General features: G+C 38.5%; 1 protein-coding gene across 13 annotated transcripts in view; it reads right to left on the reverse strand.

Annotated features, from left to right (window-relative positions):
* Window positions 1-25,777, reverse strand: part of fat1 (FAT atypical cadherin 1) — a 180,822-nt gene that overhangs the window by 76,653 nt on the left and 78,392 nt on the right. For all 13 annotated transcript variants that reach the window (XR_010006430.1, XM_062981476.1, XM_062981473.1 and 10 more), the window contains one exon: window positions 10,545-10,606. Coding sequence is in view for 12 of the 13 variants with exons in the window: in XM_062981476.1 (XP_062837546.1) it covers window positions 10,545-10,606 (62 nt within the window). In the remaining variant the exon portion in view is untranslated. The remainder of the gene's footprint in view (window positions 1-10,544; window positions 10,607-25,777) is intronic.

Here is a 25,777-nt window from a genome sequence, read left to right on the forward strand (position 1 = left end):
CCAATGACATCAAACAAAGCTGGACCAAAAGAAACATCAGACGGCCAGGAGGATATTGCAAGTGAGTCAGACTAACAAGATGGAAACATAGATTACCGAGAAAGGACTCTGGATAAAATGACACTTTCAATGCATCACTTGTTAAGAAAAAAAAAAATCAAAGGACAAAGGCAAGTTTTTTAAAAAAGCCACACAACCAATAATAGATTATCTCATATCCGTTCCAAATTTGAAGTGTTCCCTGATTGTTATCAGAATATCAATAGATTACTTCATTTTCAGCACACGTAATCAACCTGACCGTGTATGTGGAATTCAGAATAAGATATATTTAAATTGGCATTGCTTCTGATTAATTCTAAGTGAACTATTTCAGAAATTCTTAATTACATTTATATTTTATTTTTGTGAAAAACTGTTTTTAAGGTATGTTGTAACAGTAATAAACAGACAATATATATGTGTGTGTATCCATAAATGTAAATAATTACATGAAACCAGTTAAACCCCTTCACAGTAACAACTTGGCAAGAAAGATCCATATTTCCTAGTCTGCCTATAAACTGAGAAGAAGCATCTCTATCGCGTACAGATTGTGCTTTTTCCTTTTGTTCAACTTTATTCAGTCCACTGTTGATATTAGACAAGTGTTCAAAACCACAACCAGTGTTAAACTTCAATGAATTTAGATACAAAAGAAAGATGAGGGTTGTCCCATCATTATACTCAAACTCCAAACAGTCTCTCCCACTGCTTGCATGTCAATGTTAAATAACATGGAGAACAAGATGGACTTCTCAATGGTCACAGGTTTGATTGAATGCCAACTGGCATCACGTCTGACTTCACCCCTTAGGGTAGTACAACAGCCACCATAAGACAATGCCCTTAAATGTCACTCTAGGCCAGCGTTTCTCAGCCTGGGTGTCAGGTCCCCTGGGGGGGTCGTGAGGGAGATGTCAGAGGGGTCGCCAAAGACCAATATTTTCAGTTGGTCATAGGGGTTCTGTGTGGGAAGTTTGACCCAATTCTGTCATTGGTGGGTTCAAGGGGCACTTTGATTGTAGGTGAACTATAAATCCCAGCAACTACAACTCCCAAATGTCAAGGTATATTTTCCCCAAACTCCACCAATGTTCACATTTGGGTATATTGAGTATTCATGCCAAGTTTGGTCCATATTCATCATTGCTTAAATCCACAATGCTCTCTGGCCGTAGGTGAACTACAACTCTAAAGCCCAAGGTCAATGCCCACCAAATCCTTCCAGTATTTTCTGCTGGTCATGTGAGTTCTGTGTGCCAAGACTGGTTCAGTTCCTTAGTTGGTGGGGTTCAGAATGCTCTTTGATTGCAGGTTAACTATAAATCCCAGGAATTACAACTCCCAAATGACAAAATCCTTTACCAGTATTCAAATGTGGGCTTATCGGAAATTTGTGCCAAATTTGGTCCAGTGAATGAAAATACATCCTGCATATCAGATAGTTACATTACGATTCATAACAATAGCAAAATTATAGTTATGAAATAGCAATGAAAATAATGTTATGGTTGGGGGTCACCACAATATGAGGAACTGTATTAAAGGGTCGCGGCATTAGGAAGGTTGGGAACCACCACAGCTGGCATTATGATAAACATCCAAGAAATCTAACAGAACCAGTGCAGAAAGGGACCAGTGCTGAAGTTTGAGCCACAACTAGGGTTCAATCATGCTACATATAAAAACAACTATATTCCACTTTAACTGCCATGGCAAAACTATGAAATCCTGGGATTCCAGTTTAGATGGGATTATTTAGAATTCTCAGCCAGAGAAATATAGTGTCACAGCAAACTAAAACCTCCAGATTCCATAGGATGCAGCCAGAACAGTTGAAGTGTTAATATAACACTATCACTGTATAGCGTGAATAGCTCCAGGATGCAGATTTTTTAAAATCTAGGTAATTCATCGCACTAAGAAAGACCTGAAGTACCCTATGGCCACTATTAAAACCCATGTTTAAAGTATAGTTAAATGTCTCAGATCCAAATGCACTGATTTCGCAGCTATGAATTATCTTATACACAGCCTTTTTAAAGCCTTCATTCAGGAAGGCTTTAAAAAAAACTTTGGCCATCTGCTGACAATCTCACACAAACAAACCAGTACTATTGTAAACATGCTCAAGCCAAAGGGGGCTTGACAGAGCATCGCCGTCTGTGCTTCAAGATGATCTACTCTCAAAGCAGTCAATTACAGATGGAGGCACCCCCAAACTAATTCTATTCAATCCAGAGCTGAGACAGGAAATCTGCAGCTTTCCAGATGTTCTTCGATTACAAATCCCAGCATCCTCTTCTATTAGCGATGCTGGCTAGAATGGACAGAAACTGATGTCAAAAAACATAAGGAGAACCACAGGTCTCAGTCTAGGTCTCTCTCTCTTAGCCAAAAAAAGAAAAAGAAACCGCAAACTGATTAGGGCTGCTCATTTTCGCTATTGGTATTCAGCTTTCTCATAGAAGTAGCTGTAGCCAAGGGTGGACATGAATTCTTTCCCTTTCTCTGACTCATGCAGGACAAATGGGTGTAGTTTTCTACTTGTTTTGTCTGCTGGCCCTTTCCTGTTCTTCTCTGTCAAGTTTCCTGGCTTTATTTTTAATCCTTCTTTTCATTCCCTCTCTCCTGTATTTCTTCTCCTTAAGAGTGCTTTCTTTGCAGATATTTGAACTATACAGTTAAAGAGCTGAGAGCTGTTACTGGAAATGGGTGGAAAATGAGGCATTCAGATTTTAAAAAATATTCTGGCCAACCCACCAGTGTAATTCAAACAAGCAAGCATCCAATTGACTAAGGGGGGGGGGGGGGCACACCACAAAAGCCAGAAAAACTGTGGAATATTTTCAGACACAAAAGTTTAACCCAGTGTGGGACTGTGTCGGCAGACGTTTCAGAAGAAAACTTTTGAGATTTCCACTGCTTTGTGTCTTTTTATTAATATTTTTTTCAAGAAGATTGTTTCTGAGATGTTTCCACGGATAATATGAATAGTAAGCATACTGGCTAAATGTCTGTAAGGCTGAGACATCATCATGGTTTATGACGTTACCAATGATTTTATTTGGCCTATTTGCAACCTGACATATTTCTGGTTGTACTGATCCATTTAGTTTTCATTGCGAGAATATTGGGGTGGGTTGCCATTACCTTCCCCAGGGATTGTATTTAGTCTGACCTCTCTGCATCACCAGGGTGCTCAAGCTCCAGCACCGCAACAAGATAAAAATGCTTTGCAGAAGTAGCCCAAGAAAGAAGGAAAGCAAAAGGAAACAGTGATAGAGGGAGATATGGCCAATTAAATGCACAATTCCAGAGGTTAGCCAGAAGAGATAAGGAACTATTTTTAAACAAGGAATGCATGGAAGTGGAAGAAGACAATAGAATAGGAAGGACAAGAGACCTCTTCCATAAAATTAGAGACATTGAAGGTAAATATCAGGCAAAAATGGGCATGATCAAAAACAAAGATGGCTGCAGAGATGGCAAGACTATACAGAAGATCTGTATAGGAAGGATAATAATATCGGGGATAGCTTTGACGGTGTGGTGAATGAATTAGAAGCAGACATCCTGAGGAGCGAGGTTGAATGGGCCTTAAGAAGCATTACTAATAACATAGCAGCAGGAGATGACAAGATCCCAGTTAAACTGTTTAAAATCTTGAAAGATGATGCTGTGAAGGTGATGCATGCCATATGCCAACAAATATGGAAAACACAAGAATGGCCATCAGATTGGAAAAAAATAAACTTATATTCCCATAACAAAAAAGGGAAACACTAAAGAATACTCAAACTTTCGTACAGTGGCACTTATTTCACATGCTAGTAAGGTAATGCTCAAGATCCTGCAAGGTAGACTCCAGCAATACATGGAACGAGAGTGGCCAGATGTACAAGCTGGGTTTAGAAAAGGCAGAGGAACAAGAGACCAAATTGCCAATATCCACTGGATAATGGAGGAAGGCAGGGAGTATCAGAAAAATATATATTTATCTTTTATTGACTATTCTAAAGCCTTTGACTGTATGGATCATAGTAAATTGTGGCAAGATTTTGGTGGTATGGGGATACCAAGTCACCTTGTCAGTCTCCTGAGGAATCTGTATATCGACCATGTAGCAACAATAAGAAAAGACCACGGAACAACAGACTGGTTCAAGATTGGGAAAGGAGTATGGCAGGGCTGTATCCTTTCACCTGATCTATTCAACTTGTATGCAGGACACATCATGCGATGTGAGGGGCTTGATGAATCCAAGGCTGGAGTTAAAATTGCTGGAAGAAACATTAACAACCTTAGATATGCAGATGATACCACTTTGATGAAAAATCTTCTGTATATGCAAAATCTCAAGGACACCCGTTTTTTAAAGATGAATCACACCAAGTTTTCAATAAACCAAGATAAATGATATGGATTTTGGTCTCTTAAAGAGTTGAGAGCGAAGTACAGCAAATTGTATTGGCAATGCAACTGGCCAGTCCAAACAGATAAAATATGATAATGTAGAATATGATTGCTTGCCAGGGACTATTTCTCCTTGAAAGAAGGAATTGTGAAAATAAAGAACAGCTGTTTTATCCATCTACTATATAGACATCTTAGAACATGAAATAATATTTTATGAGATTTTTACCATAACCAACAATCTCAAAAACAGTTCAGACGCATTCTGAAAGATGCTAGGCTGAGAGACTGTGACTCATCCAAGACCACCCAGAGAATCATATGGCTGAATAGGGATTTGAATCTGTTATTCCCCACATGGAAAAGCCACTGGGGAAAAATGCAGTACTACTGACCAATAGCATTGAATCTGCATTTCCAAATTCAAATATGATGGAAAACATATTCTGACCAGCTAAAAGTGGGCTGTTAGAAACTGCTAGTGTCTGACCCTGGCAGCATTTGATGTATAATAATGAGATTCTTTGTTAGAGAAACTAGGCTCATTGGTGTGAATGGGGAAAATTCAGCTAATAGGGAGCTGTTTAAACCTACAATCTCTACCCATACTTTAATGAGTGAGTTTGACATTTGAATAATTGCTCAATTGCTGTTTAGGTTACGGGAGCATCTACATTGTAGAATTAATCATTTTAATACCACCTTAATTGCCTAGGCTATGCAATCCTGGAAGTTGTAGTTTGAGTTTGGTGAGACAACCTGGTAAAAGTACAACTCTCACAATTTCACAGCATTGAGTCATGGCAGTTAGTAGCATCAAACTGCACAGATGCATCCCATGATACATAGAACCCCTCACACAACCACTAGGACTTGGGAGTCTAAAAGGAAATAAATTTGCTCTAGTCTGAATCAACATGCTCTTTATTGTTTAGTATGGTTTGAAGCATGACATGGGTTTATGAGAGACGGAAATTTTATGTAATATGGTCTTTTGTTATTCAAGATGAAACAAAAATGGGAACAGCATTATGAAATGTGAGACTCCAAAATGCGGATAATAAAGAAAGGCTGTATTTAAAGGCAAGATGCCATTTAATTGTTTCCTATAAAACCGAGGACAATGCTCAAAGTAAACAGTCCATAACATATTTATATTTGTTTCTCTGCAAACAAGAATGAAATGTAGGATAAACTCTAATAAGCAAACAAGGAATAAACTTGCCAGTCCATCTGGTCAACACTTTAATGCTCAATTAATTAGCCAGCTGCACAACATTCACTTCAATCTGGTTGTACTACTGCAACCATTCTGCCCATATTTGAACTTGCGCTGAAAATATTTAAATATAGAGAGATAGAGATAGACAGAAAACAATATTGGAAGCGGTTTGAACACTCCACTAAAATACTACTGATAATGTTGATACTTTTATGTGCCCAAATTTGAGTTGCATGTGAACAAGTGAGCAATGGAAAAATAAGCAAGAGGAAGGAAGAGGGGGGAAACCATTAGCATTGATGAAAATATATCAAGTCCATTATTTGCATAAAGCTAAATTTGAAAAGATACTGATGCAAAATTATGATAACTTTTAATTTAAAAATAGATTGCTGGAAATTCATTATATAAATCAAAATGATAATATTGTATTTTTTTCATTTGTAGCACAAAAAGAACTGCCATAAACACATACAGTCATGTTATATGAAGTGACATTCATAAAATCCACTCTTTCAAGATTCTTCCAAAATATCATGACGACCTCAAAGACCAGTTCAGAATACAAAATAGAATATTTTTTAATTGAGTATGATGGGTGAGGAAGAGAAATTGGACAGAAACAAAGACATCTTGTTTATTTATCTAACCACTGCAGCAAGAATGGTCTACACCAAATCATGGAAACAGGAAGAAGTTCCAATTAATGGACATCATGGATATGGATAGATTAACATTTTTACTGAACAAAAGTACATGGGGTTATATTAAAACTACAGACTGGAGACCCTTTAAAGAATATATGAAAATGTAAAGAAAAGAAAAAGAAGTTTCGTATCAAGAAGAATTAAAAGACATAAGAAGGGTAGGATGAACAGGAAAAATAAAAAATTGGGGTGAAGTCAGGTAGATAAAAAAGAATAAAAGAGGACTATAGGAAATTTAATACACTGCAAAGAAGAAGAATGGAAGAACAAGTTTCCCTCCCTTTGTTTTCCTTACCTTTTTGTTCCCACTCACCCACACACCCTTTTCCCCCCACTCCCCCCCTTCTCTCCTCCCCATACAACCCTAATCTCCCCCTTCTACCCCAAACCTTTTTCCTATCCAATTTTATGTATGTTATGTTAACAAATTTGCAATAAAATTATTTTTTTAAAAAGAATACAATATAGAATACATAACTAGAATACATACACTCAGTCCCTGAAATGTAATAAGCCTCAGGCTTCTTAACAAGCCAAGAATGTTCCAGCTTTCACACCCGGACAGGTCAGTTATGGTTCGTTCTAATTATAACTAAACAAACCAAAGTATCACATCAAGGCGGCTGATCATTGTTTGTTTTGACTTATTCTGGTTACAATAAACGACAGTCCTCTAAGTTACACATAATAAGGAAATGTGGTATCCTCTAAAAGTGAAAGCAGATGCTTTCTCTCCCTTCATCTCACATGTAGATGAGCAGAGAAATAAAGTGCACAGGGTTGAAGGGTCATATAGACTCACTCACATTAATCAAAAGTATGATTTAGGTGATAGTTTAAAACAGGCGTAAGAGCCATCAGAGTGAATGTCTGTAATGAAGTAATGTTCTGTTCCTTTCCAGGTGTTCCTGGTACACTTTCACATATAGTTTATAGTCAGACTGCCTTCCAGGAGGTTGGCAAAGCTTGGCAACTGGGTGGTCCGAACTGCATCAAAACAGCATGGCTATCTATCAAGATGCACAGATAGGATATGCCTGTTAAAACCTAGTTGATTTGGGGTGGGGGGATATATTTTGAAGATTGTCAATGTAAAACTCTTGAACAAGCCAATTTGCCGCAAATTTGCTTGAGTTTGCATACATATCAGGATATCAACAACAGATCTGAGAACCAAGGTACTCTATTTTTGCATCAGGAGCTATGTTCGAAAAGAGTGGAGAGAAGGGAGTTTCCAGATCGTAGAAATGAGCAACCACATATCCAACAGATTTATTTTCTAAAGTCCTACATTGAGTGCTAATTCTGATCCATAGATATGAGTAAAGTATTTTGTTTGTCTGCCTCATAGATATGAGTAAAGTATTTTGTTGGTCAAGGAATACTCTTGCTACTGGGTTGCTATGAGTCTTTTGGAGTGTATGGCCATGTTCCAGAAGCATTCTCTCCTGATGTTTCACCCACATTTGTGGCAGGCATCTTCAGAGGTTGTGAACTATGTTATAAACCAGGCAAGTAAGGTTTATATATCTGTGTAAAATCCAGGGTGGGAGAAAAAACTCTTGTCTGTTGGAGGCAGGTGTGGATGTTGTAATTAATCACCTTGATTAACATGTACAGCTAACACCTCCAAACAAAGGATTTCCCAGACAGGAAGAAGCCAGGCCTTGAGGCCACAGGGCCATCAAATGCTAATCAAGGTGATTAATTACAACATCCACACCTGCCTCCAACAGACAAGAGTTATTTCTCCCACCCTGGCCCGTACAGAGATATATAAACCTCCCTTGCCTCATTTCCATTATACCTCACAATCTCTGAGGATGCCTGCCACAGATGGGGGGGAAATGTCAGGAGAAAACGCTTCTGGAACATGGCCATATATCCCAAAAGACTCAGAGCAATTCAGTGATTCTGGCCATGAAAGCCTTCGACAATACTCTTGCTACTTCTTCGCCCCTCCCCATAAGACTATCATTAGAATGACAATCGCAAAATCAAACATTCAAGAGGTTATGTGTGAAATATAAAAGTTTTACAAGGAATGATGGTGACATTTGACGTTGCCATAGGCAAGACTAAAGGGTGCAAAACAGACAAAGGATCATACAGTTCAGCAATCTAAGTTTAAGGTTCAGCCCCCACACCTCCAATTAAAGAAGTTTCAGGACTGGTAAAGGATTTGTACAGGAGACCTGGGAGTGCTGCCAAAAGCCACATGCATCGCTGGAATAAATAAGGAGTACATGTAGCCATCATGTGAACTGCATTCCTTACTGGCATCCCTGAATTACAGAATCCCTGCCGTTTTGCAAATCCCGATGCCCCTCTGGCTTGTTTGTGCAACTTTGCCTTGAGAACCCACAATTACCTGTTGCTATGTCTTCTGTGCCTATCAAAACATTCTTCACTGCTTTCCAGAGAAACACAGCTAATACCAGTTACAGTCAGAAACATACAGTTAACAGAAATACTGTAGTATTTATGACAGTTAGTCATATTTCACAAACTGCATGCAACTTTAATCTGCTGCTATTTAGGAGCTAGAAGCAACCTCCTAACACAAATCCAGAGTTGTCCAGAAATGACAAAGAAAATATACAAATAATAACAGAGCATGGAGCTATTGTTTCACAAGAGTAAATGAATTCATTAATGTTAACATAGAGATCACTGGCCCTCCTACTCAGCTGTAAACCTAACTGAAACTATGTGAGTCTAGTGACTAGCTATGTCACAGTAAAGGAAAGAGAACACCAGCATTGGAATATGGAAATGGGTATTATGCAAAACTAACCAAACTCCTTCAATTAGATATAGATAGTTTTCTCTTGGACTTAGAGCCATCATAATCACAATTCCACTTTATCTCCTTGCTTTATAGGCAAAGGAAAGGCTCAGTTGTCTGAGTAAGGAAGGTGAAGTATGCCACTTAAAACTAGAGAAGGTTTTGGAGACTGTGGTAAAAGTTAGGCTTTCAAATCCATCCCCCCATAACTGACTGAAAGTATATTTTGTTTTTTGTTTTTTAAAAAACTGCTATGTTTTTAGTTTGGGAATTGAAATGTGTAGTCCTCTAGATGTTGCTAACTGCTGGTTAATGCTGTTGGGAAGTGTAGTCCAGCAGTATCTGGAGCAGCGCTTCTCAACCTGGGGGTCGGGACCCCTGGTGGGATCGTGAGGGGGTGTCAGAGGGATCACCACAGACCAGTATTTTCTGTTGGTCACGGGGGTTCTGTGTGGAAAGTTTGGCCGAATTCTCACACCCTTTGGGTGGGGTTCAAGAGGGTCTTTGATTGTAGGTGAACTATAAGTTTCAGCAACTACAACTCCCAAATGTCAAGGTCTATTTTCCTCAAACTCCAATAGTGTTCAAATTTGGGCATATTGAGTATTTGTGCCAGGTTTGGTACAGATCCATTATGGTTTGAGTCCACAGTGCTCTCTGGATATAGGTGAACTACAACTCCAAAACTTAAGGTCAATGCCCAGTATTTTCTGTTGCTCATGGGACTTCTGTGTTCAATCGTTGGCGGAGTTCAGAATGCCCTTTGATTGTAGGTGAACTATAATTCCCAGCAACTACAACCAAATGACAAAATTATCCCCACCCCCCCACCCCACCAGTATTCAAATTCGGGCGTATTGGGTATTTGTGACAAATTTGGTCCAGTGAATGAAAATACATCCTACATATCAGATATTTACATGACGATTCACAACAGTAGCAAAATGACAGTTATGTGGTAGCAACAAAAAATAATTTTATGGTTGGGGGTCACAACAACATGAAGAAGTGTATTAAGAGGTTGCGGCATTAGAAGGTTGAGAACTACTTTTCTGGAGAGTCACACAATTTCTACCCCTGCTTTCATATAACAGAACTCCAGTATGATTCAGAAGAAAAGCACAAGTGATTAAAGCTGCCCAAATTACACACACACACACACACACACACACACACACACACACACAAACTAGGAGATAATCAAAATAGGATTTTCTACCATGGGCAAAGCTCTTTTCATTAACTTGATCTCTCTCCCTCTGCCCATGGTTTTGGCATCCAATATGTCTTTAGCAGACAACCTACTTTACAATAAAGGTATGTATGCAAAACATATGTTCAAATAGAAAAATATGACAACACAAATTACCTCTAATATGTGTTCTGATTGTTGTTCTCGGTCAAGTTTTCTTGATGTTGTTGTTATTAAACCTGTAAAGATAAAGAATGGGTTGTTAATCTTTGAGGGGAGAAATAAGCAACAAAGTTCAAGCGCGATTTCACAGAGAGTAATATATGCCAAGGTTATCATGATATCTTCATGTACCATTTATCAAAGTCCTTGACACTGATATGCCTTTTAACAAATTCTTTTTTATGCCTACCCAGCTCCCATTTTCCTTCTCTTTCTCTGTCTAGTGTTTAGTAGTATCAGCACAGGAAGAAAGATGAAGTAGTAGAGAAACACAGAGTTTTGGTAGGTTGGTGGCGGGATACAAAAATAAAGTTGTTGTTGTTATTATTATTATTGCTGTTGTTGTTGTTCTTGTAGACCTGTATCTGACAAAGTCAATTCTGTAAGCAATGTTTGAGCTGGAGAGGAAAAAATGGGATTCTACTCTAAACAATGCTTTTGCAGCTACATGTGCCTGCTTACAACAGGTAGGACAACTGCCTTCAACATTCTAGCACACGTGGGAACAGAAAAACAGTGAGAAAGGGTGTGAGAAGTTGTGCCTCTGATTCACCAACAGCCCCAGCACGTTAAAAATTATACACCTAGAAGCCTGACCATCAAAACAGGAATCAAAAGAAAAGCTGAAGCTGGTGATAATAAGGTAATCTATGGATGCATTTTGAGAAGGTTTTCAAGCCATCTCTAGAGGATCAATAGTCTTGTTTACTTAGGCAAGGCGTATCTAACTTGGCTGTTTCATTTCACATGTGTACAGCTGCTGGCACATCTTGAAATGTTTGCCTTTTCTGTGGTATGGAAACCTATTCTTACTCCATGTTATTTCTGCTTCTGGCCTCAAATTTTGTGCTAAGAAGTAACGCCCTGGAATGCACTTGCTAGTTAACTGAGGTATACGAGTATAGCCTGAACTCTGAGCTAATTTGGAGACCAAACTGAAGGGGAAAAACAGATGCAAAGTCCAAGGTCCAAGCCCAATGCCAAAAAAAGAAGCTTAGAAGTCTAGCTGAGGGTTTACGCAGGAAGGGTGCTGGAGCGAAGTGAAATTACTGTACAAACATGTTCACCCTATTTCCCTGCTTTGTAAACTGTGGATCCTAACCCTAAATGGGGTCCCCCTTAGAACAATGTTTAGGTCCTGAAAAATTTGGCAACAGTAAATTTTCTGAGTATCACCAAGTGGCTGTTTTAGACATTTCCAGGAATCTGTTGTGAAGTGTTTACAGTGGATTCTGCAGAAGACCCTTCAGCTGTATCTCCTAAAAAGGAAAATCGGCCTGTTTAGCAAGCCTTGCAAATGCTGACTTGTTATAAGTAAATGTCTGATTTTTATACCTATTTTATATACCTATATATCCTGGGTCATGCAAAAATTTATCAGGCCAAAAGGGGTCCCGAGTGGAAAGGTTTCAGAAGCCTTGCTCTAGAAAAGAGGTTTCCAGTCTTTGAGTTTTTTTGGGATTTCAATTCCCAGAAACCTCAGCAACTTGGCCAACTGGCAGGAATTTGGGGAACTGGGGTCCAAACCACCTGTAGAGGTTTTGGACCTCAGAGATGATGACGAACTGAGGTATACCTGTTATGCAATCAACACTGTATTGCATTCACAAATATTTTCCAGTTACACTAAATAATTATCATCACTTGGGAGTTTTTTGTTTTGGCTTTAAGCTCAACTCAGTCTCAGCAATGTTGCTCGCAAGAGTGTTTGTGTGTATATGCATCCACACAAATGCATGCACATGCATATAGACATATTTATTTATTTATTTATTTTATTTATTTATTTCGTGTCAAAAGCATTGTACATTTCAAATAATGGAAATAAAAATAAAATTTAAAAAAAAGAAAAAAAAGAAATCACAAGCAACTAAATAGTTTTGGACCAAAAGCGGGCAACAGCAACCGCATTGTCTGTAGCTTTAAACAACTCCTCCTCCGTACATGAGGCAGGGCATTGTGGGCAAGCATACATATGCTGAGTGACATATTAATATATCAAGACTCCAAAGGATTCTAAGGCATTTATCTGTGTACATTTTTGGCAAGACGGTAATGATCCTTGTGAGTCAACAGTCTACTGACAAAGATTTTTCTTTGATCAGAATAACTTCATGTTGTTCCATTACATTTACCAAGACTGAAACAATTCTGGTTAATGCATGGATTGAGGGGGGGAAACAAGATGAAAGAATGAAGATGTTCTTCCATATGACAACTAAAAGCAGATGTTATGGAAAGAGGTTCCGTTCCTTATATAAAATCTACTGTGGCCAGAATACCTTAAAAATGATGGGTAAGAATTTTGTTTTAGTTTGCTTGTATTTTATCAGAGCTTACCCAACTAAACGAAATTATAGAAATTTATTTTGGAGAAACTGGTAATAATCAAGTGTCTGCATAGATAGTGAGCTTTTAAGCTTAGGAAACATGAGTATGAAAACAGATTAAGTATGAAAACAATTACCAATAAGGAGAAAATATCTGATATCGTGTATGGAATAGAGCAACTGCCATAAAATATGTGTCAATGTTTAGATTTAGCTGAACGACAAACACAAAAGACAGAACAAGAACATGGAAATGTTTCTTGTATTTATATTCTGTCTTTCCTTCACTGAGCTCAAGGGAATGAATGGCATCCGATGAGGAAGCTAATCAATTTACGAGCACATACATTTAATTTTTTTGTCATTTTGCAATGTTTGTATTTTCAGAAGGGGTGGGCAGAGATGTAGCATGGGACATAATACAATTGGCCCAATTGTAGAATGGGGACTTCACTGTATGATGGGGCTTCCTGCACACTGTCCCATTACACAATGGGAACTCACTAGGGCTATGTACAATCTCAGAGATGTAGCTACATCTTCATTAAAGTTTGCATCATAGCCTCTGATGTAGGATCTTGGCCAGTACATAAAAATATTTTCCTTCACACTATATCCTCGGAATAAACCTCTCATATAGGTCAGGCCAATAAAGAGTGACTCGCACAGCGTCACCCAGTGAATTTTATGGGTCAGTGAAGACTTGAACATGAAAAATAGATATGTTTCTGCATTCACCCTCACTAGAACTTACAGTTTAAAACAAAGTACATTTTAAATTGCTGGTAAATGATGAACAAACATCAATGTAAGGTCCCACTGTCCAGGATTACAATTTGATTTATTTTTCTCTTTCACCTGACCATTTTAGGAACCTAACCAAAGATATAATTTGCAACCGATAATAAATAAAAAAGCTAATCAAAAGAAAAAGATGCATATTCTTTGCATTTTGAAGTTAATTCCTAGAATTAACCAATCACCTGTTTTGTCTAAATTGTTTCTCAGCCAGAAAACAGCCATGTAAGCTTCCATCTCAACAAACACTGTGTAATACAATTCCATGTTTACATCTCTAACCAGCAAAACCAGTTTATCAACTTTCAAAAACTGAACTACCATCATACGGAAGGGAGGATTTTAAGTAGAGCTCTTAGCATTCCTGTAATAAAAATCATATAAAAAAAAGTAAAGGTGAAAAAAAAATCTTTAAAAGAATATCAAGTTTTTTCTCTGTCAGAATGATCACCTATTTTGGAAGCAAGTGATTAAAATGACTCTAATATCTTGAATAACACCCTTGGGCCTGGATGCAGAATTGTAGGATAAAGTTTTTATACAGCTCTTTATAATAGTTCTACAAAAGCCATATAGAAGTATGAGTTCAAAATGCAGATGCAGAAACCTAATTTAGCTATGAACGCTCTTAAGAAGTTAGTACAGATGATAATGCATTTTATAAAGTAGCATGTAACATACCAAAATGCCAGTGAAGGAAGCACACACAAACACACACATATAAAGTATTATTAAAAAGGTGTGTAGGTGTGTGCCTATCTTTCCTCTTCTATTTCAATCTCCCTAAATGATCAACAGGTTCCCCATGTAATTTAAATAGTAAATGCAGTTTTGCATATATATCAGTGTGTAATTTGAACTTGACACAAAAAGGCAACTCATGGAAAAATCAGCTATTATTTGAAAAAGCAAAAATAATGATAAATGAGCCTTATTAGCAGCAAATTTTTGCAATTTCCAGTAAACAATGTCTCATAAAATGTAGTGTGAAAAGACTGCCAAATGCTATATTCATAATTCATATTTGCAAGAATGCAATTAATATACTGGACACTGGTCCAATAAATCACATTTCCCAACCTGGCAGTCCTATTAATTTCAAGATACTGACAAATAAATGTAAATGTAGATATGGTTTCAAGGTTGTAGCCACAAATATTAGCGAATCTCAATTAATGATCTCACTCACACTCTCTGATGAGTATTTCCATATATAATTTGTCCACTGCTTAGCTAACAGAAACATCAAAATTAAAACCTATATGCATGCATAAACACATGTACACTTCTATACATTTAGATTAATAGTAAAAAGGATAAATGTTGGCCTGTTTTGAGGGTTTTCCCCCCTTGTGTTCATTGCAAGAAGTATATCAATGTATATGCCATGGGAAGTTAAGGGGAGGGAGAGATTTTGCCTAAATTTAAGAAACTAGCTTTGGTTAACAGAGACCACTTGAAGCAGTGACTGAATTGACCTATTATATATACGCATGCACGAGTATAGAAATTTTAGTTGAAAAACTGACTTTAAAAGCCTGAGTAAACTTATTCATGTGTCAATGTAAGTACTGTATCTTAACTCTTTTAATAAAAGAGCCATTCTACTCTCTGAGTAGCGTGGTAGAGATAGAAAGCTTCATCCACTTCTGACCTTAGCGAATGCTTAGGTGGAAAAATAGTGGCAACAGCAGCACTTTGGTGCCTCTTCTCTAATAAGCACTGAGAGTGTACATGGGACTGGTGCTTCTTTTAGATTTTCTTTTAGGATGGATTAAGTTTTTGACTTTCACCTATAAACTCACAGAAGGAGGTGATTGCTTTTTTGATAAGGCTCAACACTATACATTCTCTGAGTAGTACTGCAAAAGGTCTCTTGACTGTATGGGAAAATGGCAGTCTACGGCTGGCTCCTTGCTGTAGCAGTGGCACTTCTTCCTCTCCGCAGAAAAAATGTCAACTTATTTATGGGTCATATCAAAATCCATAATTTAGCCAAAAACCTGTCCTTAAATTAAACACAAGGTTGGCATATATGAGCATATATGGTAATTTTGTTGTATCTTTCATGTTTGTATACAATTTTCCTCTTATAGTCTTGTGAAAGACAGAATGGTTGGATTTCAAAGGGCTGACCATTAGAGGTGTGCACGGTACCCGTTTCTCCCATGTCTTCGTTCTTTCGCTCCTTTTGTTTTGGGTGGGAGCTCGAAACGGGGCCCCTCCCAGGAACGAAAATTAGCTCGAAATGAAAGGAAGAGGGAGCGGGTAACGTTTCCTTGCCTGCTTTTCGTAAGCACGGTTTAATCTTTTTTATTAATCCCCCAGCAAACAAAAGGTAAACCCTCATTTACTCTCTGTTTCCAGGAGGTCATCACTCTTCCTTATCTCGATGTGGGAAGCCTCCTGACCAAGGCCCTCTCCTCCTTGACTCCTGAAGCTGCTGCCTTGGGTCATTGCTACTACTGCTGCCTAGCTGGGTACCTTCCTCTTCTTTTCCTCCTCTGTCTCTCATGCAAGGAAAGCACCTCCAGCCACCCCCCCTTCCTCCTTATTGGCTCTTACTCTAGAGTAAGAGGCATGAAGGAGGAAGATGAGGGGGGTTGGAGGCACCTTCCTTGCATGACAGAGGGCGGAGAAGGAAAAGAAGGCACCTGCCCATTCGGAAAGGTGCTTGTTTTCAAGAGGTGCACAGAAACAAAAACGGGGCTTAGGAATGAAACACACAGAAACGGAAAGTGATTCTATAAATGCACAAGCCTACTAACTATGGTGTTTTAATTATAGCTTAGAGCTCTCATTCCTTTCTGTTTATCCTCCTGAGATATGAAGGATCAACAGAAAGGAGGACCAGGGAACATCACAGAGCAGCCTGTCATCCAATGATATATAGAATATTTGTGTGTGTATGTGCACAGATGTGTGCACACATGTGCGTGAAATTAGAAGGATGTTTCCTGTCACTTTCTCTGTTAGTGACACACTTTCAATCCACATGTGGGTTCCTTTGTTTGTGCACAGTTTGTGAAGCAGCTCTTTGAAACATTTGGTCTCCAACATTATCTATCCAACAATATGGATTACTTGAAATGACACACTCTTCTGTGTTTCAGAAGGAGAACCACCTGTTAACTTCTGCTGCACTTGACAGTAAAATGCAAATCTGGTCCGTACATTTTGATATTAAACTATGAAAGGATAATGTTGGCTCCTGAATAAAAAGCCTATTTAACACATTCGCCCCAAGCACTCAATTTTAGGGGGAAAAACCAGAAGTTGCTCTCAGATGTTGTCTTTCACATAGCAAAACATCATTACCAAACAGTATTTAAAATACACAGGCAGTCTTTTTAACCTCTAATTTTTTTTGGCAGGGCTACTTTCTGACTTCCAGCAGATTAAACATCAATTGATGTTTCATCTACCGGCAGCTAGCATATGAATACATAGTTTTCTAGGCTGTCTGAGAAGACTTTCCAGAGCGAGAGAGGTATTATCTTTTCTAGTCACGCACAGATAGACATGTCGGCCAGAAGGGGGGAAAAAACCACATTCCTATTACTGCAGTGCCTTTACTGGGCCAACCACATAAGCCTTTGCAGTTTTGTAGCCTTTTGGCAGGTCTATTAAAGAACTTACAGTCATTTCGGTTTTGAATTTTTATTCCAGTGTATCTCTTACTCCTTTATTCTCCTTACTACTACTGAACCGTGCTGGGGAAGGTTGATTATTAAGCAGAATTATACAGTCCCTTCGGGTAGCAGATTCTGGGTGCCATAAAAGGGAGCCTACTGTCACAAATTCTGTTAATATTCTATTTTTGTCAGCAAGGGGAAAAAAGTGTTTGTGAGACATTCTGCCTTATGTGTCAAAATAAAGTGGCTGACTTGAGATATTAAGCACTTGGACTCGGGTGAGTGGGTGGATGCCACTTTCTGTTCTTTCTTAGGCAGGGAAATGTCTTGGCCCAGCCCTGCTATATTGACATGAAGTATGTGGTGTAAATCAGGATATAGCAGTGGTAACAGCAAAGGTAGTCTGACCCTAAAACCACAACATACTACTCCATTCTATTCAGAGAAAATGTAAGTGAATGAGATCAAGAATGAGACAGCTGCCTAAATAGTAAAGCTGTTCCTGTTCTAAAATTCACATGCAGTTTGAGGATTGCATCCATTCTGTCTCAAAGTCAGAAATGCATTCCTGGAGATCATTGTTTGTAGAATGTTCATTTTCAGCTTAAGTAGTTCTGTTGCATTATTTGACTTAACCAAAGCCCAAGTCCTTTTATAACATGTTGCTTGGAAATATAGATACAGACTCTAGTATACAAGACAATTATGGTACTCAAGGGGCAATCTTGGGATTTGGAGTGTCATCACATTTGCACAAATCTGTTCATTACCAGTACAGTGGAGTGGTTTGCTTGTCAGATAGGATTATGGTTCACCATGATTTGAATCTGTGCTTATCCATGGAAACCCAACTAGATGACTTTGGACATGTCACACATTGTGTTAGAAGAAGATAATGGCAAATCTCTTATGAACAATATTTTACCTTAGAATAAAACATAGCAAAAAACAACAACAACCAAACAACCAAATCAAATCCTCATGACAAGGTCACCATAAATCAGAGTTAGCTTATAGAATCACAGAGTTGGAAGCGATCTCATGGGCCATCCAGTCCAACCCCCTACCAAAAAGCAGGAAATCACATTCAAAGTACCACCTCCTGTTTGTGCTTGAGGGCACAAACAGGAATATTACAAAAACGGTACTTGTCTTGATGAAATAAAGTCTACAGAGCACACTCTTACTATGTTATCAGCAGTTACACGATGTAAGAACAAGTTTCAGCAGAGTTGCTGCAAAGATAAGCATGAGGCTATGTATGGGCTTGTGAAGCAGACAACTTCCTTGGGCTCTTTGAGCAATGTTCAGACACTATGAAAAGGATGCTGTTGATTTTTCAAGGCTTGTTTTTCTAAGTGAGAGAAGGCAGAGACAAAAATTGATGCATCTGACTAAAGAACAGTACCCTACAGGCTGAAGAAGTAGATATAGCCACTGAAAATTTAAAATGAATTAGTCTCTCATATCTTTTATTTTCCCCATAGGTAAAGGTAAAGGTTTTCCCCTGAGTCTAGCTGTGTCTGACTTTAGAGGTTGGTGCTCATCTCCAATGCTAAGACAAAGAGTCGGCATTGTCCATAGACGCCTCCCAAGGTCATGTGGCTGAAATGACCGCATGGAGCACCATTACCTTTCCGCCTGAGGTGTAACCTATTGATCTACTCATATTTGCATGTTTTTGAACTGCTAGGTTGGCAGAAGCTGGGGATAACAGCAGGAGCTCAGCCCACTCCCAGATTCAAACCACCGACCTTTCGATCAGTAAGTTCAGCAGCTCAGCAGTTTAATCCGCTGCACCACTGGGGACTCCTTTTTCCTAATACGTGTAGCAACTAGTTAGTGTTGGATCTTTACTAGAGGGAGCTAAATGCAAAACTGCTTGGTGATCTTTGGCTTCTACTAAAACAGTTGCTGTGATAATAAAAATGATGACTAAGTTATACTGTGTCTTGAGCTTTGAAGACATAGTATCTAAATGTACCAGATAAGCAAATACATTTTGTATCTGGCATCTGTACTATAACAGCATACATGGATACTCTGATTTTGCACATATCTGAAGTGCGGTGGAAGACAGATATAGAACTCACACAATTCAATACAAAGCCACATACACTCCTTTTACCATCCCCAAGAAGAGAGGCTCACTTATTTATTAACTTTATATTTCTGAAATGCTTCAACCAAGACCTGTGCAAATTACATTTTGTGACTTAGATTTCCACAATACTTTAATAGCAATACCTGCTTGAGAGATTCAGGGAGTTTCCTACGTAAGTCATTTTTCCAAGGTCTGCCATCAGCTGGAAGCTTGGGGGGCCACACACTATACCTGGCTTTATGGGAGCTATTTGGAAATAGTTCTAAATGATTGCAGCTCTGTGTAAAAGGTAAAAAACTTGCTTTTACACATTATTGCTCCAAAACACCATCAAAAATACTTTTTCTAGAGGCCTATGTAGAACCATTGCACTGACCTATAAAATAATCATTTTATGTTTTTAAAAAGATGTTCAGCTTAATAACAAAAAGTAGAAACAATGAACACTACTTTATTTGTAATCAATCTTTAGCTTGGCTATAAAGCAGTATTGCTTGTCTAGAACATTGATTCTTAAAAACAAGGATTGAAGTTTAGTTTTGTGTTCTTGAAACACTTTAAAATAATAGATGGGACATGTTGATTACCACCTGCATCCAAGCAATATAAACCAAGATAAATATGCTCATATAGGGACTCACAGAGATTAAGAACAAAAGTAATCCCAAACTTTGGAGCATGTTAATCCCATTATCTCCTCTAAGACTCATTAAATCCCCTTAATAAGTCTTTGTTCCTTCTCTCCCCAGCATCTATCACGTTTAAATGCTTTCTGAAACATGTTAGGAACTAAATGATATAAAGGGAACATCCATTCAGAATTCAGTCAACAAGTAAACCAACATTCACGTCTGTTAAGCCTGTACCAATGTTTAGCCTTTTAGCATCAACTAGGAACATCTCTGATCATAATCATCTCTAGTACTACAAGATAATTCCCAACTGCTACCATACATTTTAACAGCTACTAAAAATAACAAGATCATCTGAGGATTGGGGGTTTGTTGTCATCAGTATACTGATAATATCACCTCTTTTGTCCTTTCCATCTGTGTCCACAGAAGCTGTGGGTTTTGAATTGATGTTGAGACCTGTGAAACCTAAACAGGAGAATAATAAATCTAAATTTAATCCAAACTTGCCGGAGTCGCTCCAGGTCAAAAAAATCTCAACCAAGGAAAATAGTTGTTGCCACCTGTTTGGATGTCTGAAAAAATTACCCTCTGTCTAAGGCAATGGTTCTCAATCTGTGGGTCCCCAAGTGTTTTGGCCTACAACTCCCATTAATCCCAGCCAGTTTATCAGCTGTTAGGATTTCTGGGAGTTGAAGGCTAAAATATCTGGGGTCCCACAGGTTGAGAACCACTGGTCTAAGTGAATCTTTGACCCAGCTTTGCTACTATATTTGCAAGAAGATGACAATGGTCCCAACACAAATGCATACTTCACCGGCACCCCTTAATTATAAAGTACACTGGAGTGACACAACTCTTAGCTTCCTCTTGCTTGAACATATATAATATATGCTGTAGCAGAAACACTGAACGTTCTGGATTAATTTCCTAAAACATGATGAGGGAAATGCATTCTACATGCAGAGGAATGACAATTCTAATTATTATATATCCTGGGCCAGGTCATTTTGGAAGGGTTGATGAAATTTGCAGTTCAACCACATCTGGAGGGTCACGGGTTCCTCAACATATGACTCATTGGTTGCTATAAATCACATGGACTACCATTCTGCTTCTAGATTCAATTCAGTGTTGACTTTAGTCTCACTGATTTCACTGAGTATATTCTTAAGTATGGGTTGAATCAGAGAATCATAGAGTTGGAAGAGAGCTTGTGGGTCATCCAGGCTACCCCCCCCCCCCGCCAAAAAGCAGGAAAATTGCATTCAAAGCACCCCTGACAGATGGCCATCCAGCCTCTGTTTAAAAGCTTCTAAAAAAGGAGCCTCCACCACACTCTGGGGTAGAGAGTTCCACTGCTGAACAGTTCTCACTGTTAGGAAGTTCTTCCTAATGTTCAGGTGGAATTTCCTTTCCCATAGTTTGAACAACAACAAAAACAACTTTATTTTTATACCCTGCCACCATCTCCAAATTGGGACTCAGGGTGGCTTACATATAGGGCAAATGATCAATCAAAAATTAAAAAAAAACATAGATAAAAAGAAAACAATAAAAGTAACAAAATAGTTAAAAATACAATTTCAATAAATGTAAGAATATCAAACGGCTGCGTGTAGTAAAATTAAAGCCATTGTTCCGCATCCAAGTCTCCAGGGCAGCAGAAAACAAGCTTCTCCCTCCTCCCTATGATTTCCCCTCACATATTTATACATGGCCCTCATCATGCCTCCTCTCAGCCTTCTCTTCTGCAGGCTAAACATACCCAGCTCTTTAAGCCGCTCCTCATAGGGCATGTTATCCAGACCCTTGATCATTGTAATTGCCGTCCTCTGAACACATTCCAGCTTTTCAGCCTCTCCCTTAAATTGTGGTGCCCAGAATTGGACATAATGTGATTCCAGCTGTGATATGACCAAGGCAGGATAGAAGGGTAGCATGACTTCCCTGGATCTTGAACACTAGACTCCTATTTATACAGGCCAAAATCCCATTGGCTTTTTAAGCTGCCTCATCACATTGCTGGCTCATGTTTAACTTGTTGTCCAGGAGGACTCCAAGATCTTTTTCATAAGTACTGCTATCGAACCAGGCGTCACCCATTCAATATCTTTGAATTTCATTTTATTTCTGTCTAAGTGGAATGCAGTTCAATTTGTTAGTTTCGGCCCATTTCTCCAATCTGTTAAGATCGTTTTGAATTTTGCTCCTGTCTTCTGGAGTATTGGCTACTCCTCCCAATTTGGTGTTGTCTGCAAACTTGATGATGATAATAATAATAATAATAATAATAATACTTTATTTTTCTATGCCGCCACCATCTCCCCGAAGGGACTCGGGGCGGCTAACATCGGGCCAAGCCGAAACAGAAACAAAATACAGTAGAGTCTCACTTATCCAACATAAACGGGCCGGAGGAACATTGGATAAGCGAAAATGTTGGATAATAAGGAGGGATTAAGGAAAAGCCTATTAAATGTCAAATTAGGTTATGATTTTACAAATTAAGCACCAAAACATCATGTTTTACAACAAATCGACTGAAAAAAGCAGTTCAATACATGGTAATATTATGTAGTAATTACTGTATTTACGAATTTAGCATCAAAACATTGCAATGTATTGAAAACATTGACTACAAAAACATTGACTACTAAAAGGCAGACTGCATTGGATAATCCAGAACACTGGATAAGCGGAGGTTGGATAAGTGAGACCCTACTGTAATAATAATAATAATAATAATAATAATAATAATAATAATAATACTTTATTTTTCTATGCCACCACCATCTTCCCGAAGGGCCTCAGGGCGGCTAACATGGGGCCAAGCCGAAACAGAAACAAAATATGACAAATAAAACCAATATAAAACAGTATCAAAGATAACATTCAGATACCGTAAACAAATTAAAAGCACATTAAAATGCAAAATACAAAAACACAGTTTTAACCAAATAGGGAAGGTAATAAAGCAAACATCACCGTCAGTAGATAAATTGGGGGCCATCAGGTCATAACTTCCTCCTTAACTCCTCAAAAAGAACCTTTTTAAATTTGGAAATAATATTTTAAAGGGGGGATAGGAGTGCTGTAAGCAATTTGAGAGGGTTGCTCAAAGGAATGTCATTGATTCCTATTCCAAGAGCATTGCCTAAATCCAGCTTTCCACAATGGAGTGCCTTTCAGAGGGACCGGACCACAATTCCCATCATCCCACAAGTTGTTCATGATCATGCCTTCTAACCCTTCACCTAAGAGTCTCTCTTATCTGTAATGCTTGAGTTTTTTTGTTTTGTTTTGTTCTGATTTTGGAATACACACTGAATGCGGGATAGGTGAAAAGGGGGCTGAGCTGACACCCAACACCCACTGAGTTTTTCCTCAAGGAGCCCTGAAGGGGGGAAGAGAAGAGAGGAAAGACTTCCCTAACCAAGGGCCCTATGAAAAGCAGACATCCTAGACACTTCCTTGACTATCAGCACACTTTCTGCCCTTTTAGCAAAGTAGCTAGAAAAGGGGGGTGGGTTAAAATCCTACCCTCCAGAGTCTTTCTCATTATCTCTGGGCTAGATACAGATGGAGACCAATGGGGTCACTTTGTGCTTGGGGCCATTTGCAGGATATCTATCTAGTGAGATAGTTCATGCTACCACTGGCTGAGCAGAAGGCAAATGAAAAAGCATCCAGGATGTTTGCTTTTTTTACAGGGTCTTGTGTAAACAGAGTTCTCCCCCTCTTCCCTTTCCCCAGAGGATTTTCTTGAGGAAAAACAAAACAGACATTGGACATGGGACTATCCCCTTTAATTCAAAGGAGGAAGTTGGCGATTCGTGACCATTTTTTTCCTTTTAGGATTTTTGCATAAGGGAGACACAACTCTGTATCAAACTTGTGCACTGTGCATATTTGTGGTGCAGTATTACAGTACTGCCCATTAAAATAAATAGACACATTTTCCGAGCCATTGGAAAATTGATATCACATAACTACATCTCTGTAACTGCATCACCCAATAACATCCCAAAAATCTTAGCTTTCAAATAGCACTCTCCCCAACCTCAACATAGCCATTTCAGTGTTGCTGGATAGTGAAAGGATAAGCAACAGTGCAGCCAGACACTTTTTCTTTAGTTATACATTCTGCAGAATGCATCTGAAGACACCTCTGCAGAAAGCTCTGGAGGTTCTTACAAGCTCTCTTCTTGCATTCTTGCAACACAACCACAGGAAAATAGCTGAATGCATTCCTGCTTATGCCCTCACTCTCCAACAACATGGAAACAGCTAAATGTCAGGCCAGGCATATACTGCTTACGCGGTGATTTGGCCGGGGGGGGGGGGGGGGGGGGGGCTGTTACTGTATGCAACATCCATAAAAGTGAGTGGCAATACATTAAGTCTGACTTATGCCATTGTAATTCATTAAGAGGCTGCCAGTCATTAAAAATGAATGCAAATGCAGGATATATTTAATTAAATGGAAGGGGGATAGCAGGCTTCCATTTGTTTATTTTAAGTGGGTGCCGAGTCAAAAAATATAAACATAACTATTAATGTGAATGACTGCAGTCTGGCATCACATTAACCATCACGGGCCAATGCTATGGAATCCTGGGAGTTGTAGTTTGTTGAGGCACCACAACTCTGACACAGAAGGGTAAAGACCTTGTGAAACTACAACTCTCTGAATTCTATGTATTGTGCATGATTTACTATGCCCTTTTAATACTGTTTTCTATTACTGCTCTCCATTCTGTTTAAAGTAAACATGGGAAAGGGAAGCAGGAAAGCTTGATGATAAATATCAGAATGTAGTCTGATGTTCTTTTTTTTTTTTGGATGGCTTCATTGTTTAACATCAACTACATTTCACTGTAAGTGAAATGGTGCTCCCCCTTTCAACTAGTAAAACTAATATTTGAACAAATACTTTCACAGAGCACAGTGAGAAAGCTTTTGTTTGAGAACTGGTCTCAAAGCTTTAGAATGTCCGAGATTTTGAAAAACGATACTATACAGAACTTCCTGTCTATTATTAAGTAGGGGAGGGAGTACAGACAAGTAGACTGAAAATACATGAACCAAAAAGGGCGTTCTGCAATAAAATTAGGAATGATTTGAGGGCACACAACAACACTAGCAATAGCAACATCAACACGAATCTTGTGACAATCTTGAATGTTTTCTCATGATACAATTACATTATTTAAATTTCTGTTTTGTGTTTCCCCCATCATGGCACTAAGTCGAAGGATACACCAAATACTCTCCCAAAAATCAGACTTGTTAAATCTTTTTCTCACATTTCAACTGAAATGTTAGAACATCTCTTTTTATGATTTGCATGAGTTTTTCTGATTTCTAGTAATACCATTCACATTTTTTTCTAGCCAGAAAAGCAGATATTACTGTTTCTGGGCAACAGTTACTCTGAACGAGTTCATTAACTATCACAGAACAACAGGCAACAAACAACAAAGGCATGCAGAATCAAGCAAAGTCAGGGCTTTATCTCCATTGCACAAATACACAGATATAAAAATACAATTCTAGCTGCCTTAGTTGTTTTTCTGTTAACAAATGTTTCTCCACCATTGTGTATATGCATGCACACAAAACTGACAAAGATTTTAAAAATAAATATCCTGTACATTTTATCATTAATTACCAAGCCAGGACAGAC

This window comes from Anolis carolinensis, chromosome 5 (genome assembly GCF_035594765.1).
Source record: "Anolis carolinensis isolate JA03-04 chromosome 5, rAnoCar3.1.pri, whole genome shotgun sequence".
Taxonomy (NCBI): domain Eukaryota; kingdom Metazoa; phylum Chordata; class Lepidosauria; order Squamata; family Dactyloidae; genus Anolis; species Anolis carolinensis.